The sequence below is a fragment of the Oncorhynchus clarkii genome, chromosome 12 (assembly GCF_045791955.1).
Source record: "Oncorhynchus clarkii lewisi isolate Uvic-CL-2024 chromosome 12, UVic_Ocla_1.0, whole genome shotgun sequence".
NCBI lineage: Eukaryota > Metazoa > Chordata > Actinopteri > Salmoniformes > Salmonidae > Oncorhynchus > Oncorhynchus clarkii.
This window is the reverse complement of record NC_092158.1, coordinates 18,705,148-18,722,675: the sequence shown is the minus strand read 5'-3', so window position 1 is coordinate 18,722,675 and position 17,528 is coordinate 18,705,148. Positions and strand designations below refer to the sequence as shown.

At 45.2% G+C, this 17,528-nt stretch overlaps 1 protein-coding gene across 2 annotated transcripts in view; it reads right to left on the bottom strand.

Annotated features, from left to right (window-relative positions):
• Positions 1–16,844, bottom strand: part of LOC139422834 (phosphatidylinositol 4-kinase alpha-like) — a 36,091-nt gene extending 19,247 nt beyond the window's left edge. For both annotated transcript variants that reach the window (XM_071174230.1, XM_071174231.1), the window contains exons 1-24: positions 16,617–16,844; positions 7,537–7,653; positions 7,247–7,340; positions 6,985–7,146; positions 6,525–6,787; positions 6,067–6,133; positions 5,807–5,955; positions 5,641–5,706; positions 5,455–5,551; positions 5,100–5,291; positions 4,826–4,926; positions 4,454–4,713; positions 4,197–4,292; positions 3,782–3,965; positions 3,509–3,609; positions 3,234–3,402; positions 2,923–2,973; positions 2,676–2,784; positions 2,158–2,294; positions 1,924–2,057; positions 838–920; positions 676–746; positions 343–549; positions 64–147 (exon numbers count right to left, since the gene is read on the bottom strand). In XM_071174230.1, coding sequence (XP_071030331.1) covers positions 64–147; positions 343–549; positions 676–746; positions 838–920; positions 1,924–2,057; positions 2,158–2,294; positions 2,676–2,784; positions 2,923–2,973; positions 3,234–3,402; positions 3,509–3,609; positions 3,782–3,965; positions 4,197–4,292; positions 4,454–4,713; positions 4,826–4,926; positions 5,100–5,291; positions 5,455–5,551; positions 5,641–5,706; positions 5,807–5,955; positions 6,067–6,133; positions 6,525–6,787; positions 6,985–7,146; positions 7,247–7,340; positions 7,537–7,653; positions 16,617–16,715 — 3,093 coding nt within the window. In that variant the 5' untranslated portion in view covers positions 16,716–16,844. The remainder of the gene's footprint in view (positions 1–63; positions 148–342; positions 550–675; positions 747–837; positions 921–1,923; positions 2,058–2,157; positions 2,295–2,675; positions 2,785–2,922; positions 2,974–3,233; positions 3,403–3,508; positions 3,610–3,781; positions 3,966–4,196; positions 4,293–4,453; positions 4,714–4,825; positions 4,927–5,099; positions 5,292–5,454; positions 5,552–5,640; positions 5,707–5,806; positions 5,956–6,066; positions 6,134–6,524; positions 6,788–6,984; positions 7,147–7,246; positions 7,341–7,536; positions 7,654–16,616) is intronic.
• Positions 16,845–17,528: the final 684 nt, after the last annotated feature.

The following is a 17,528-nucleotide window of genomic DNA, read 5'->3' as shown; positions in this document are numbered from 1 at the left end:
ACAGAGAAACATAAGACCATTATTTAGAAAACACACACACACGTATCACACACACATTCCTACCTCTCTGGCCTCGTATGTGTCTGGCACAGTGATCCTGTAGGGGGTGTCTGGGATGTCATAGTAAGGCTGGTCCTTATGGATGTCCTGCAAACAAGGTAGGAGCACGACACATCAGAACACAATACGTTGTCTAATAACCCCTTTCAGGGACCACAGAGAATAACAATAACAAGGTAGGAACACGACACATCAGAACACAACCCCTTTCAGGGACCACAGAGAATAACAATAGCAGGTGGTTATGACAAAGAAAGTGTGTGAGTGTGTGTGTGTCCGTACTGCACTGAGGGAAAGGGAGAGAGTCTGCAGGATGTCCAGCATCGTCTTCAGTACACGGCCACTCCACAGTAGGTGAGGGAACGTTTCGGCCAGACCTGACAGGTATTTGTCGGCCACCCTACGGATCCTCTTGTGGACGTGGTTGAAGTTGACCAATAGGAACTGAGCGTGGCGCTCCAACTCCTCCTCATGGGCTTTAGTCTTCGGCTGGGGAGAGAAACAGAGACAGCACTCAGGCAGCCAATCATTGTAGAGGACACGCTCCACAGAAGGTAGTTTGCTCTCGACTTCTCCTAGAGACCCAGTTTCTCTGTTTTGACCGATGACCTTTACCTTCTCAGCCATCATGTGTAGGAAGACCTCAAACACCTTGTCCCCCACCGCTATCACACACTGCATCATACCTGGACACAGACAAAAAGAGACATTCTCTCACTGTCTACCGCATGAAATATGAGCACAGCACCTGTCTACCACGTGTGTAATGCAGCTCACCAGACTTGTCCTTCTGGATGGCTCTGTCCTCAAAGTAGCGGAACATCACCTGGAAACGGTCAGAGTCCAGAGCGCGCAGCATCCTGGTGAGAGAAGAGAAACCGTCAGAGTCCAGAACGCGCAGCATCCTGGTGAGAGAAGAAAAACGGTCAGAGTCCAGAACGCGCAGCATCCTGGTGAGAGAAGAGAAACGGTCAGAGTCCAGAACGCGCAGCATCCTGGTGAGAGAAGAGAAACGGTCAGAGTCTAGAACGCGCAGCATCCTGGTGAGAGAAGAGAGGAGAAATGAATTGGCAAGGAGGCACGATATGAATGACTAGGAGATTTAACTAACTAACTAACCTCAACTGCTACACTCCAGACCAGGCCTCTCCAACTGCTACACTCCAGACCAGGCCTCTCCAACTGCTACACTCCAGACCAGGCCTCTCCAACTGCTACACTCCAGACCAGGCCTCTCCAACTGCTACACTCCAGACCAGGCCTCTCCAACTGCTACACTCCAGACCAGGCCTCTCCAACTGCTACACTCCAGACCAGGCCTCTCCAACTGCTACACTCCAGACCAGGCCTCTCCAACTGCTACACTCCAGACCAGGCCTCTCCAACTGCTACACTCCAGACCAGGCCTCTCCAACTGCTACACTCCAGACCAGACCGCTCCAACTGCTACACTCCAGACCAGACCTCTCCAACTGCTACACTCCAGACCAGGCCTCTCCAACTGCTACACTCCAGGCCAGGCCTCTCCAACTGCTACACTCCAGACCAGGCCTCTCCAACTGCTACACTCCAGACCAGACCGTTCCCGGAGAGCTAATGTCCTGTAGGGTTTAGCTCAAACCCTACGCTAGTGCACCTAAATAAGTTGAATTAGGTTAGTTACAACTGGGCTTGGAGCAAAAACCTGCAGCACAGTAGCTCTCCAGGAACAGGGTTGGAGTGAAAACCTGCAGCACAGTAGCTCTCCAGGAACAGGGTTGGAGCAAAAACCTGCAGCACAGTAGCTGTCCAGGAACAGGGTTGGAGAGCCCTAGTCTAGCAGGGGTGCATCTCAATAGTCCTACGTGGTTTCCTTTTCCTTACCTCATGTACTCCAGCCTGTAGACAGACAGTAGGTAGGTAGACATGGCAAAGTCTAGTTTGTTGATGAGAGCAGACACCTCAGGAGGAGGATCTAGCAGGTTTATAATGGTGCTCCTCAGGTCATTCAGCTCCGCCTGAAAACACAACCACCCACCCAGAGAACATCAGTTGTGTGTGTGTGTGTGTGTATGTCTGTACACACGTGTGTTGTGTGGGCATGCATGTGTACTGTACCGCTGTGACGGTGTCATTCTTCAGGGCAGAGTTGTACTGTAGTTCAGAGCGTAGAGGTTCTCCACTGGGGAAGGTGAGGAGGGGAGACTTGGTGGCGATCTCACACACTCCCTCATACCACTCCTCTGGCCACAGACCTGCACAACACACAAAGCCCTTAATAAACCTACAGACTTGTACATAGCAGGATGACTGTTAGCCTGATAACTCACTTCCCTTTTATCTTTCCATCAGATGGGTATTAGTCCACCATTTCAACCATGTTTAGTCACTTCCCTTTTATCTTTCCATCAGATGGGTATTAGTCCACCATTTCAACCATGTTTAGTCACTTCCCTTTTATCTTTCCATCAGATGGGTATTAGTCCACCATTTCAACCATGTTTAGTCACTTCCCTTTTATCTTTCCATCAGATGGGTATTAGTCCACCATTTCAACCATGTTTAGTCAATTCTTTATATTGTATTCCAATCCTGGTGGAATATTGTAGTACAAGTTAACATTGTTAAACAGCCACCTGATCCCTCAACAGCGAAACCCATCACCACAGAGTAGAGCCAGAAGTCTCTGAACAGCTTCTGTAGACGAGGCTTCGCTTCCTTGATGGGCGGTAGACGCTTCGTCAGCTACACAGAGAGAGAGGGGGATCTCGATCAATACTAAGTGTATAGATTATATACGGAGTACTGTATAGACACTCGGGCACAGAGGCACTACTGGACAAACTGTTGAAAGTGAAAAATGTATAGAGGCAACCCACATACCACAGCAATAACAGGAACGAGTACTCCAAGGTTTCCAGCACTGCTCGACGCCTGTAAATACAAATAACAAACCAATGTCAACAAGAAAAAAAGAGTTAACCTCTAAAGGCCGCTACACACTTCACCCAAACAGAGCGACGTATATGGCCCGTTTCCAAAATTGAAACCCACAAAAGTACGTAGAACTAGGTGTGAAAACGACGTTGCGTTTGCGTAGTTTGAATGAAGTGTGTAGAGCCCTTAACACAAGCCTGTTGTCGCTGAACTCTATAGGTCTATCAGAAGTCATGGCTACTGTAAACGGAGTTTACCTTCAGTGCAGGGCCCTTGTCCGAGGCCCTCTCGCTGGCCCTCTTTCCCTCCAGTCCCAGCTGGACAAACAGCTCCAGTAGGTTGACCAGCAACTCATCAACCATCTGCTCTGTTGCCAGGTTGGCAGCTATGTTAGCTAATGCATTGATCACAGCCAGGGAACAGTGTCTGGAACACACAAGATTAACACAGTAGTCTTTAGCAGAGTGGGTCGTGGAGCTGGCTATGGGTAGGGAATTGGGGATAGGGGTAAAGGTGTAGCGGCTAAGGATACCTGTATCCATGGTCCTTGTAGTCCTTGGTGGAGTAGACCATGGAGGAGGCCTTCACACTGATCTGCTGGAACAGGTTCCACACCTCCTGGTAGATATATTGCTGTGAGGAGAGAGAGAAACAGACTACTTTACTGAGAGACGAGAGGTTGATGAGTTTACTGACAGAAGAGACAGAGTGAGAGAGGAGAGTTTACTGAAGGACATATTGCTGAGGGGAGAGGTAAAATAATGAAGTGTATACAGGATCAAGTGTGTGTGTGTGTGTGTCTCACATTCCCAGTGATGACCATGCATCCCAGCTGATCTATAATGAGTACGTCTAGCTGTGACGGTGGCTGGCAGAACTTCTGCTGTAGGATCTGCAGGATGGGCTCCATGACGCGTGGCGTGTCCCTCAGAGCCACCGCGATGTGACCCAGCGCTCTGATGGTGTGGTCTGGGATCAGATGGGCCTCCCTGGGGGAGAGAGAAACAGTGCGTTGGTCAGAGGGGCTGTCAGTCATTGCCACGGACCTGGGGACTGGTCAGAGCAGCTGTCAATCATTGCAGGAGAGTCTAACTAGCGAGATCACCTGAGGTTTCACTCGCTAACATTGACAGTTATTTCTCAGACGTAATCCAGCCTGTGAATAAGTAAAGTACACTAACTGGTAATATTGGAGGGCTCAGGTATGAAATAATACTTACTTGTCATTCTCCTGAGAGATGTAGAGACGGTTGGACAGGCTGGCCAGGAAAGCCTCCACTATAACACTGTCCATAGTCAGACCTGCCTTCAGACACCTGAGAAGCAGAGAGAGTGCGCAGGGGGCAGAGAGAGCAGGAGAAGACAGAGAAAGAGAGAAGGGAGATGGAGAAGAAAAGAGATTGCTCCATGGTAACCAATTATGCAAACACAGCTCATATTTCTCTCCTTTCACATACAATATTTTATCTTTCCTCACCTGCAGATGTTGTCAATGGAGATGTCTCGGAGCTGTTCGTACATGGAGGGCTGGCTCTTCTTATTAGCGTGAGCACTGAACGTAGACTGGGAGTGCTCATTGGTCACATGGATCTTGATCTCGCCAGTCCCTGTGGTGTTCTGGCTGTGGTACTTGTACAGCTTTACAAGGACAGGAGAGGGGACCACCAGGAAGTCTCTGAGAGACGTGGTGACAGAGTGGGCCACCACCGGGAACCGCTCACACAGACGACCCAAACCCTACACACACACACACACACACACACACATAGGAAAAATGTGATTAGGTAGGATAATACTGGTATTATGGCGTCTTATCAACACAGTATTGTGAAGACATTACAGGCCCAACCTGTAGACAGCAGACGAGCAGGGGAATGTGAGCGATGATAACTTTACTGGACGTCTTGGACTGCAGTTTCTCTGACAGCTTGGTACACAGGTTCTCAGCTCCTGATCAAAATAAAACGCATGAACAACAGTTAGTTTGGTGTTCAATTCAATTTAACAACCCAATGTTTTTCAACACATGGCAAATGCATTCCAAATTCACGACCTGATATTTTTCAATACATGCGCACGGATGGATAGTACACACACAGGTTTGAACACAAACACACTCGTACCCTGCTCCTCAGTGACAGCCCAGACCATGAGGTCGACACAGGCAGCGTTAGCCTGGCAGCGTAGCTTCAGAGGACTCAGTTCACTGTGGAGGTGATCTACATCATGTAGGATCCTCTGCAGCTCTGACTGGCTACTACTGAACTGCTTCAGCACAAAGTCATGAACCTCCTTCACATAGCCTGTCTGCAGGTCTGTGAACACCATCACACCAACATCAATAACATGTTAGTAGCACAGTAATAAAGACATGTAATAAACTCTACTGAACTGCTTCAGAATAATCAGGTCATATCAGAGGGTTTCTGTATATTAGAGATAGTAAAGGTTAAAGTGAGAGAGCAGTGTATTTGTTACCTTTCAGGTTGTACAGTGTGTCTCTGAGCATCTTGAAGATGGTCACATACAGAGGGTCACTGAAGGTCCTATAGTGCAGGTGCATCCCTGGGTTCAACTAGAGGGAGAGAACACAACAAACATGATGTAACATTGAGGAGTACACAGGACAGCGCTTTAATTCAAATATAGGGAAAATTAACCTACCTCCAGAAGTTCCTGCAGGGTGTTATCCAGTGTTTTCAGAAAGGATTCAGAGACAAACTGCTCAACCTGCAAAAGACAAACAGAACACTCAGAAAGGAATTCTGATAAACGATGTTCTACCCATTCTAATTCTATAGTTCTATGCATTCTGATTCTACGTACTGACCATGTTGAGGAGCTGGCGCAGAACGTCCAGAGGGACGTCAAACTCTCCCTGGGCACTGCCCGTAAACAGAGGAGACACAGAGAAACTAGAACTGATGGTGGAGAAGTAATAGTCTGGGTCCACAGCACTACCATCAGGGAGATAGGAGCCTGGAGAGAGGGAGGCAGGGGGAGAAAAGGACAGTCAAAAAGGAGACACAGGCTACTTAGTAATAAACTGAAATACTTCAGAAATATATTACCTGTCTAATATATTCTTACCTTCAAAGTACTGTGCTGAGGGGTCAGCTGGGGAGCTGGGGGTGAGTCCTGCTCTCTCTGGACTGGCCTACAGACAGAGGAACAGATCATTTTCAGACATTTCAAATAAGAGCTTCCTTTGTCCTCTAGTGGCCGGCTATGGTAGTACAGTTATATTCTCTGTAGTGATATATATATATATGGTAAAGGAGGAGCCCTTGCATCTTATGGTGTCTCCCTGATATCTGATGAGAATTAGTGGTAGTACTATGGTGTAGTGGTAGTAGTAGAGTACAGTGCTTCCCAGCAGTACACCATTTTTGTTGTAGGCCTAGACAAGCACACCTAAATCAACTTGTCAACTAATCATCAGGTGCTCAATTAGTTGAATCAGGAACGTCTGTCCAGGGCTACAACAAAATGTGTGGTGTACTGGAGGACCGGAGATGGGAACCACTGGTCTAGTATAGTAATAGTGCCTGTTGTGATATGCTGGACACGGAGCTTCCTTTGCGTCTGATGGTGTCTCCCTGACAGACTGTGAGCAGCGAGGCAGGCATGATGGAGCGGAAGTCGTTGAAGGAGCGCCGTCGTGATGGGTCGACATCATTGCCAGTGGACACTGGCGGGGCTTCCGCCCGCGGAAACAGCTTGGACAGCAGGGGCTCCTCCGTGTTGCTATAGCGACCAAAGGCCCGGGCCACACCCAACAAGCAGGGCACAGTGTACCTGCACAGGTATTCTTGGGAGGGAGGGAGACGGGGGAACAAAGAAAGAAAGACAAGTGAAAGGCTGCCTTTTTCATTGTCATTCTGTCTCCACATACTTTAATCAAAGTTTGTGAGGACAAGAGACAACAACTAGATAACTAATCAGTAACTAGCATATTCATTAAACACTGGTGAAGATGAAATGGTGGAACAGAGAGCATGCTGGTACCTTTATCATGTCCCTCTGAGTTCAAGCAGATGTCCAGCAGGACCTGCATTAAGTCCATGACGGCCTCCACGATCTGTCCTCGCAGGGTGTCATCTCGCTGGGCCACGTCTGAGAGAAGAGTGACCAGACAGAAGCAGAAGTTCTCTGCCACCGGAAGGATATCTACAGGACAAGAAGAAAGATCATCAACCAGTCAGAAAGGTGGAATTAGACATCATCTTGACTGGTGCGAGAGACAAAATGCTGGCATCTCTCTCCTTACCCCGCCCTTTACTTCCAGAGCTTTCTTCGATCCACTGGACTCTGGGAAGTCCCTTCAGCAGCCCCAGCAGGTAGGGGACAATAGAGTCTTTGTGCTACAATAAAAACATAATTCACAAACCACCCGAGCAAAGGCCATTAAACAGCTAAGGGGAGCACAGAAGGTGCCATGGACAGGAGCCAATTATTAGTCCTGAGGAGGTCAGGGAACATCCATCCCATAAAAGCAGGATATAAATACAACCCTTAACAGTGTCAGAGAGAAGGCATCGCTGCTCCAGTTCAACGTACCTGTAGGTCAGACTTGACCAGGAAGATACCCAGAGCTAGGACCGCATCCCTCCTCCTCTCGTCCAGCTGGAACACCCCTCGGAAGTCCACTGGACACATGCATTGGAGCTTTTGGACCTGAAACAGAGAATAAACAGCAAACAAGTGGCTTGCGGCTGACTAATCAAACCATCAGTCCTAACCTTCACAAATACCTTGCCCTGTATTAGCAGTTAGGGTGACTTCTACCAAGGCCAACTGACATTCACGAGAGGCTAAACGCTTGCCTCTGCTCCAGCTTTACAGATAAAGATAGTAAAGTACCCCTGGATTCCATGGCCTTCAGGAAAAACAACACAGACAGTCCTATACCGCATAGTAAACATGGCATTGACAGCGTGACTGCACTCCAGGCGAGGAGCCAAACAACTAGCCCTTAGCATTAATTAGCTTAGCTAACGAGGATCAGCCTTTAAGCTCAGTGAGGAGGATTACAGCCTAATGTCAACTCGCCACCACAGCAGAGAGAGATACAAATCCAGTGATAAAAATCACACTCAGTCACACGCACAGTTGAAGTCGGAAGTTTACATACACCTTAGCCAAATACATTTCAACTCAGTTTTTCACAATTCCTGACATTTAATCCAAGTAAAAATTCCCTGGTTTAGGATCGCCGCTTTATTTTAAGAATGTGAAATGTCAGAATAATAGTAGAGAGAATAGCTTTCATTTCTTTCATCACATTACCAGTGGGTCAGAAGTTTACATACACTCAATTAGTATTTGGTAGCATTGCCTTTAAATTGTTTAACTTGAGTCAAACGTTTTGGGTAGCCTTCCACAAGCTTCCCACAATAAGTTAGGTGAATTTTAGCCCATTCCTCATGACAGAGCTGGGGTAACTGAGTCAGGTTTGTGGGCCTCCTTGCTCGTACAAACGTTTTCAGTTCTGCCCACATATTTTCTATAGGATTGAGGGCAGGGCTTTCTCCAATACCTTGACTTTGTTGTTCTTAAGCCATTTTGCCACAACTTTGGAAGTATGCTTGGGGTCATTGTCCATTTGGAAGACCCATTTTCGACCAAGCTTGAACTTGAGATGTTACTTCAATATATCCAAAATCAAATCAAATCAAATTTTTGACTTCCGGCGCCGACAGAGATGGCCGCCTCGCTTCGCGTTCCTAGGAAACTATGCAGTTTTTTGTTTTTTTACGTGTTATTTCTTACATTAGTACCCCAGGTCATCTTAGGTTTCATTACATACAGTCGAGAAGAACTACTGAATATAAGATCAGCATCAACTCACCATCAGTACGACCAAGAATATGTTTTTCGCGACGCGGATCCTGTGTTCTGCCTTACAAACAGGACAACGGAGTGGATCCTATGCAGCGACCCAAAAAAACGACTCCGAAAGAGAGGGAAACGAGGCGGTCTACTGGTCAGACTCCGGAGACGGGCACAGCGCACACCACTCCCTAGCATTCTTCTTGCCAATGTCCAGTCTCTTGACAACAAGGTTGATGAAATCCGAGCAAGGGTAGCATTCCAGAGGGACATCAGAGACTGTAACGTTCTTTGCTTCACGGAAACGTGGCTTACTGGAGAGACGCAATCCGAAGCGGTGCAGCCAACAGGTTTCTCCACGCATCGCGCAGACAGGAAAAAACATCTTTCTGGTAAAAAGAGGGGCGGGGGCGTATGCCATATGACTAACGTGACATGGTGCGATGAAAGAAACATACAGGAACTCAAATCCTTCTGTTCACCTGATTTAGAATTCCTCACAATCAAATGTAGACCGCATTATCTACCAAGAGAATTCTCTTCGATTATAATCACAGCCGTATATATCCCCCCCCAAGCAGACACATCGATGGCTCTGAACGAACTTTATTTAACTCTCTGCAAACTGGAAACAATTTATCCGGAGGCTGCATTCATTGTAGCTGGGGATTTTAACAAGGCTAATCTGAAAACAAGACTCCCCAAATTTTATCAGCATATCGATTGCGCAACCAGGGGAGGAAAGACCTTGGACCATTGTTACTCTAACTTCCGCGACGCATATAAGGCCCTGCCCCGCCCCCCTTTCGGAAAAGCTGACCACGACTCCATTTTGTTGATCCCTGCCTACAGACAGAAACTAAAACAAGAGGCTCCCACGCTGAGGTCTGTCCAACGCTGGTCCGACCAAGCTGACTCCACACTCCAAGACTGCTTCCATCACGTGGACTGGGAGATGTTTCGTATTGCGTCAGATAACAACATTGACGAATACGCTGATTCGGTGTGCGAGTTCATTAGAACGTGCGTTGAAGATGTCGTTCCCATAGCAACGATTAAAACATTCCCTAACCAGAAACCGTGGATTGATGGCAGCATTCGTGTGAAACTGAAAGCGCGAACCACTGCTTTTAATCAGGGCAAGGTGTCTGGTAACATGACCGAATACAAACAGTGCAGCTATTCCCTCCGCAAGGCTATCAAACAAGCTAAGCGCCAGTACAGAGACAAAGTAGAATCTCAATTCAACGGCTCAGACACAAGAGGCATGTGGCAGGGTCTACAGTCAATCACGGACTACAGGAAGAAACCCAGCCCAGTCACGGACCAGGATGTCTTGCTCCCAGGCAGACTAAATAACTTTTTTGCCCGCTTTGAGGACAATACAGTGCCACTGACACGGCCTGCAACGAAAACATGCGGTCTCTCCTTCACTGCAGCCGAGGTGAGTAAGACATTTAAACGTGTTAACCCTCGCAAGGCTGCAGGCCCAGATGGCATCCCCAGCCGCGCCCTCAGAGCATGCGCAGACCAGCTGGCCGGTGTGTTTACGGACATATTCAATCAATCCCTATACCAGTCTGCTGTTCCCACATGCTTCAAGAGGGCCACCATTGTTCCTGTTCCCAAGAAAGCTAAGGTAACTGAGCTAAATGACTACCGCCCCGTAGCACTCACATCCGTCATCATGAAGTGCTTTGAGAGACTAGTCAAGGACCATATCACCTCCACCCTACCTGACACCCTAGACCCACTCCAATTTGCTTACCGCCCAAATAGGTCCACAGACGATGCAATCTCAACCACACTGCACACTGCCCTAACCCATCTGGACAAGAGGAATACCTATGTGAGAATGCTGTTCATCGACTACAGCTCGGCATTCAACACCATAGTACCCTCCAAGCTCGTCATCAAGCTCGAGACCCTGGGTCTCGACCCCGCCCTGTGCAACTGGGTACTGGACTTCCTGACGGGCCGCCCCCAGGTGGTGAGGGTAGGCAACAACATCTCCTCCCCGCTGATCCTCAACACTGGGGCCCCACAAGGTTGCGTTCTGAGCCCTCTCCTGTACTCCCTGTTCACCCACGACTGCGTGGCCACGCACGCCTCCAACTCAATCATCAAGTTTGCGGACGACACAACAGTGGTAGGCTTGATTACCAACAACGATGAGACGGCCTACAGGGAGGAGGTGAGGGCCCTCGGAGTGTGGTGTCAGGAAAACAACCTCACACTCAACGTCAACAAAACTAAGGAGATGATTGTGGACTTCAGGAAACAGCAGAGGGAACACCCCCCTATCCACATCGATGGAACAGTAGTGGAGAGGGTAGCAAGTTTTAAGTTCCTCGGCATACACATCACAGACAAACTGAATTGGTCCACTCACACAGACAGCATCGTGAAGAAGGCGCAGCAGCGCCTCTTCAACCTCAGGAGGCTGAAGAAATTCGGCTTGTCACCAAAAGCACTCACAAACTTCTACAGATGCACAATCGAGAGCATCCTGGCGGGCTGTATCACCGCCTGGTATGGCAACTGCACCGCCCTCAACCGTAAGGCTCTCCAGAGGGTAGTGAGGTCTGCACAACGCATCACCGGGGGCAAACTACCTGCCCTCCAGGACACCTACACCACCCGATGTCACAGGAAGGCCATAAAGATCATCAAGGACATCAACCACCCGAGCCACTGCCTGTTCACCCCGCTATCATCCAGAAGGCGAGGTCAGTACAGGTGCATCAAAGCTGGGACCGAGAGACTGAAAAACAGCTTCTATCTCAAGGCCATCAGACTGTTAAACAGCCACCACTAACACTGAGTGGCTGCTGCCAACACACTGACACTGACTCAACTCCAGCCACTTTAATAATGGGAATTGATGGGAAATGATGTAAATATATCACTAGCCACTTTAAACAATGCTACCTTATATAAATGTTACTTACCCTACATTATTCATCTCATACGCATACGTATATACTGTACTCTATATCATCGACGGTATCCTTATGTAATACATGTATCACTAGCCACTTTATACTATACTATGCCACTTTGTTTACATACTCATCTCATTTGTACATACTGTACCCGATACCATCTACTGTATCTTGCCTATGCTGCTCTGTACCATCACTCATTCATATATCCTTATGTACATATTCTTTATCCCCTTACACTGTGTACAAGACAGTAGTTTGGAATTGTTAGTTAGATTACTTGTTATTACTGCATTGTCGGAACTAGAAGCACAAGCATTTCGCTACACTCGCATTAACATCTGCTAACCATGTGTATGTGACAAATAAAATTTGATTTGATTTGATTTACTATGGATATAGATACTTCTGTACCTGTTTACTCCAGCATCTTCACAAGGTCCTTTGCTGTTGTTCTGGGATTGACTTGCACTTTTCGCACCAAAGTACGTTCATCTCTGAGACAGAACGCATCTCCTTCCTGAGCGGTATGACGGCTGCGTGGTCCCATGGTGTTTATACTTGCATACCATTGTTTGTACAGATGAACGAGGTACCTTCAGGCATTTGGAAATTGCTCCCAAGGATGAACCAGACTTGGAGATCTACACTATTTTTTTCTGAGGTCTTGGCTGATTTCTTTTGATTTTCCCATGATGACAAGCAAAGAGGCACTGAGTTTGAAGGTAGGCCTTGAAATACATCCAAAGGTAAACCTCCAATTGACTCAAATGATGTCAATTAGCCTATCAGAAGCTTCTAAAGCCATGAATTTTCCAAGCTGTTTAAAGAAACAATCAACTTAGTGTATGTAAACTTCTGACCCACTGGAATTGTGACAGTGAATAATAAGTTAAATAATCTGTCTGTAAACATTTGTTGGAAAAATTACTTGTGTCATGCAAAGTAGATGTCCTAACCGACTTGCCAAAAGTATAGTTTGTTAACAAGAAATTTGTGGAGTGTTTGAAAAACGAGTTAATGACTCCAACCTAAGTGTATGTAAACTGCCGATTTCAACTGTATAATATATAATTCTAACCTCTGTACACTTATATATACAAAGTTTTCTACCCAGAATTCTGGACCTTTATGGCACAGTAGTAAGACTAGTGCACTTGCCATGGTTGCAATAGCAAGGTAATTTAATAGGATCTCTATGGTTTTATCATACCATTCTGAATGTTCGTGTAAAACGGTGCAAACATACATGCATACACAGTAGCAGTCAAAGGTTTGGACACACCTACTCATTCAAGAGTTTCTTTATTTGTACTATTTTCTACATTGTAGAATAATAGTGAAGACATAAAAACTATGACAACACATATGGAATCATGTTGAAACAAAAAAAGTGTTAAATCAAAATATATGTTATATGAGAGATTCTTCAAAGTAGCCACACTTTTCCTTGATGACAGCTTTGCACACTCTTGGCCTACTCTCAACCAGGTTCATGAGGTAGTCACCTGGAATGCATTGCAATTAACAGGTGTGCCTTCTTAAAAGTTAATTTCTGGAATATCTTTCCTTAATGTGTTTGAGCCAATCAGTTGTCTTGTGACATGGTATGATGGTATGCAGAAGATGGCCTTTTACCAAATAGGACTAAGTCCATGTCATGGTAAGAACAGCTCAAATAAGCAAAGAGAAACAACCGTCCATCTTTACTTTAAGACATGGTCAGTCAATACGGAACATTTCAGGAAATTTGTTTCTTTAAGTGCAGCCGCAAAAACCACCAAGCGCTATGATGAAACTGGCTCTCATGAGGATCGCCACAGGAAAAGAAGACCCAGTTACCTCTGCTGCAGAAGATAAGTTCATTAGAATTACCAGCCTCAGAAATTGCAGCCCAAATAAATCCTTCAGAGTTCAAGTAACAGACTCATCTCAACATCAAATGTTCAGAGGAGACTGGGTGAATCTGGCCTTCATTTTTATTTATTTTACCTTTATTTAACTAGGCAAGTCAGTTAAGAACAAATTCTTATTTTCAATGACGGCTTAGGAACAGTGGGTTAACTGCCTGTTCAGGGGCAAAACGACAGATTTGTACCTTGTCAGCTCGGGGGTTTGAACTTGCAACCTTCCGGTTACTAGTCTAACACTCTAACCACTAGGCTACCCTGCCGCTCATGGTCAAAATGCTGCAAAGAAACCACTACTAAAAAGACACCAATAAGAATAAGAGATTTGCTTGGGCCAAGAAACATGAGCAATGGACATTAGACCGGTGGAAATATGTCCTTTCGTCTGATGAGTCCAAATTTGACATTTTCGGTTCCAACAGCTGTCTCTTTGTGAGACGCAGAGTAGGTGAACGGCTGATCTCCACGTGTGGTTCCCACCTTGAAGCATGGAGGAGGTGTGATGGGGACACTGTCAGTGATTTATTTAGATTTCATGGCACACAACCAGCATGGCTACCACAACATTCTGCAGCAATACACCATCCCATCTAGGGCTGGGCAGTATACTGCTTTATTGCAATATACCAGTATTGATGTATGGACCATGAGTTTTTACTTTACCTTCTATACCAGTATTTGAATGTTTGGTTTGTTAAATGTGATATGCAGTGTATAACGCCCATTTGTATAGTTTACTTCACAACTTGAGTTATATCTCTCCACTTTCTCTATGCCGCTTCCCAAACAGACAGCCACGCCCCCTGTCACTCAAGGATCGCATTTGGTGTTCCTCAACTACCGGACACTTGTGTTCAGTCTGTATGGTCAATGCAGCATATGCAACACTGTTGATGACAACAATGCAGTTGGCACTTGCTTCTTAATATAAATCTACTAGGATTCTATAATTACATTATTAGCTTTTGTTTCTTACATCTGCAAACAGCTAGTTTGTCTTTTCTTAGCAAGTTGTTCCTAAATCGTGTTAGCCGCTGATGCTAATCGCTAGCTAGCTAATAAAATGTACTAAGAGCAAGCATAATTATCTATACAGCCTGAAAATACCAGTGATTGTGTATACCTAAATCAGCATGTTTGTGCAACAGTGTCTTCTAAATTAAAGAGGTAAACGCAAAGCAAGAATATGTTAGCTACATGAAGTAGCTTAGAGAAAACATTCAATGTAGCCAAAGATTATAGGGTCCTTTAGGAAACAACTATCAACACATAACACAATAACAATAACTCCTCCCTGGCATTTTCATTCGTTGTCATGTCAAACACTGTATTAAAAGTGCCCACTATTATATTCCAACTACATAATTAGAATAGACATTCTTCCCATGATTCCAACAGTTATCCCAAGTGTTTTGCTCTAAATCGCAAGTCAAATTGCAACATTAGGTTAAAAATAAGGCCCAGATTACTTGCCCACATTGTGCATCCCTATGTGGCAGTGTGGAAATGACCTCAAATGCATAAATTTATGAAAATTAGGACTTTTTTGCATTGAAGTTGAACAGTATAAAGCAATAGGAATGAAGAGAGATCCATTGAAATCACTTAGAATAATGTGTTGCCACCCTAGGGTCATGCACTACTCAAAGAAAATGTAGAACTTTTATTATTAAAAAACATAAAATACCATCACATTTTATCACCAAGCCCTAATCCCATCTGGTTTGCGCTTAGTGGGACTATGATTATTATTTTTTTTTTTCAACAGGACAATGACCCAAAACACCTCCAGGCAGTAAGGGCTATTTGACCAAGAAGCAGAGTTATGGAATGGTGCATCAGATTACCTGGCCTCCACAACCACACGACCTCAACACAATTGAGATGGTTTGGACCGCAGAGTGAAGGAAAAGCAGCCAACAAGTGCTCAGCATATGTGGGCACTCCTTCAAGACTGTTGGAAAAGCATTCCATGTGAAGCTGGTTGAGAGAATGCCAAGAGGGTGCCAAGCTGTCATCAAGGCAAAGGGTGGCGACTTTGAAGAATCTCAAATTTATTTTGATTTGTTGAATAAATTGGTTACTACATGATTCCATGTGTTATTTAATAGTTCTGATGTATTCACTGTTGTTCTACAACATAGAAAATAGTAAAAATAAAGAAAAACCCTTGATGAGTAGGTGTCCAAACTCTTGACTGGTACTGTATATACAGTATATGCGTTTGTACACAATTTAAAACGGAGACCATTCAGAGCAACATTATTGATGACTTCCAGTTTTTGCCTAAAAGTTCCTCCCATACAGCTTTCCTACCAACACCTGAATCAACATGATGTAATGTGATATAAGGCAAATGAGCAAACTGTCTGTTGAAATCATAGACCTTATGGTTGAAATAAAGAATACAAAACTTTCAAGTAAATAGTGACCAATCAATGACCAGAAATAAACGGGGGCGTTACCTTGGTTGAGGTTTGAGAGCTAGCTAACTAATGGGTATGCCAACTTCCTCATTCTGATGGAATGACAATCCACCATATATCATAATCGACAGGACAGATAGCTAAACGCGTAGTTAGCAAGTGATTTGTTAGTTATTAAACTTGGTTGTCAGTATGTAAAACTGCCTAGTTTTTGTGTCGTGTTCCGGTGTGAAATTACAAGCCAATTAACTAAGGGCCTCTACTTGTAAATGAATGTCTACAGTGGCTAGCATTGCTGTCCAACAGCCGTGTGCAGCTCTTGGAAAACGAATAATTAGCTAATAGCTAATTTCGATAGCATCGCATATCACTGCCATATAACGTTAGCCATAGCGAAACGTTTTTTTGTAAATAATGTACATTATTCTGTGGCGATACTGTAAAAAATGTATGTTTACGGAACTGTATAGACAACTTAGCTAGCTAGCATACGCTCACTTTACGTTAACGCTAATAACATAACTCACCTTATCTATCGGCGCTGGGCGGTGTGCGGCCAAAGAGCGCGCCAGGGACAATACAGTGTTGAAATAAAAACCCCTCGTTCCTACTCCTTTTGCAGACATGTTTACGAATCAATACAAACGGGTAGTAAGAACATTATACAGCTTTTACCGCTGCGAAGAGGACAAGTTAGCACCCAACGTTGGTGCCTAGTAGACGGCCGTCACTAGTTACCACAGCCACAAGGTCATAATTATGGCTAAGCCCCGCCTATTTCCAATAGGGTCCCGGAGGGTCTCTATGCTGCCACCTACTGATATGTAAATCTCTCAGTGCACTCTTAGGAAAAGTGGGGGCTTTCGAAACTAACCACATAAGAAGTGGGGGTTTCGAAAGGAGCCATGTAAGGAGAAGTTAGGATTTCGAAAGGAGTATTTTAACACTAGAAGCGCTGGGAATTCCATAACTACTAGAACCGTAATGACTTGATATTTCAATTATATATTATTATTTCAAATATTTAAGTGATAATGTCCGAGAAGCCGGTGTTTGGAGGATATATTATCACGGGTGTTGTTATGGGCCAATATATTCTCCAAACACCGGCTTCTCGGGCATAATCACATTCATACAACGGGTTACCAACATATTCAAACAATGATTTACATATTTTCATTAAACACGTAATTTTTATGAATTTATTCATACTATATCTTCCTTCCACAAGATATAGTCCTGACACAAATCTAGGGTTGCTAACCTAGCCGGCTGGTCCTTCGTTCTATAGGTTCAGTTGCCAGAGTTGCGACCCAGTCGTTGTCTTTTTGTTCTGTATGGACGCGACCCAGTCGTTCATTCCGTACTGGCTGGCAACGTTCTTATCCCTTGCTCGCTAGCCAACTACAACTAACTTACATTCACGTCAAACAGTGCAG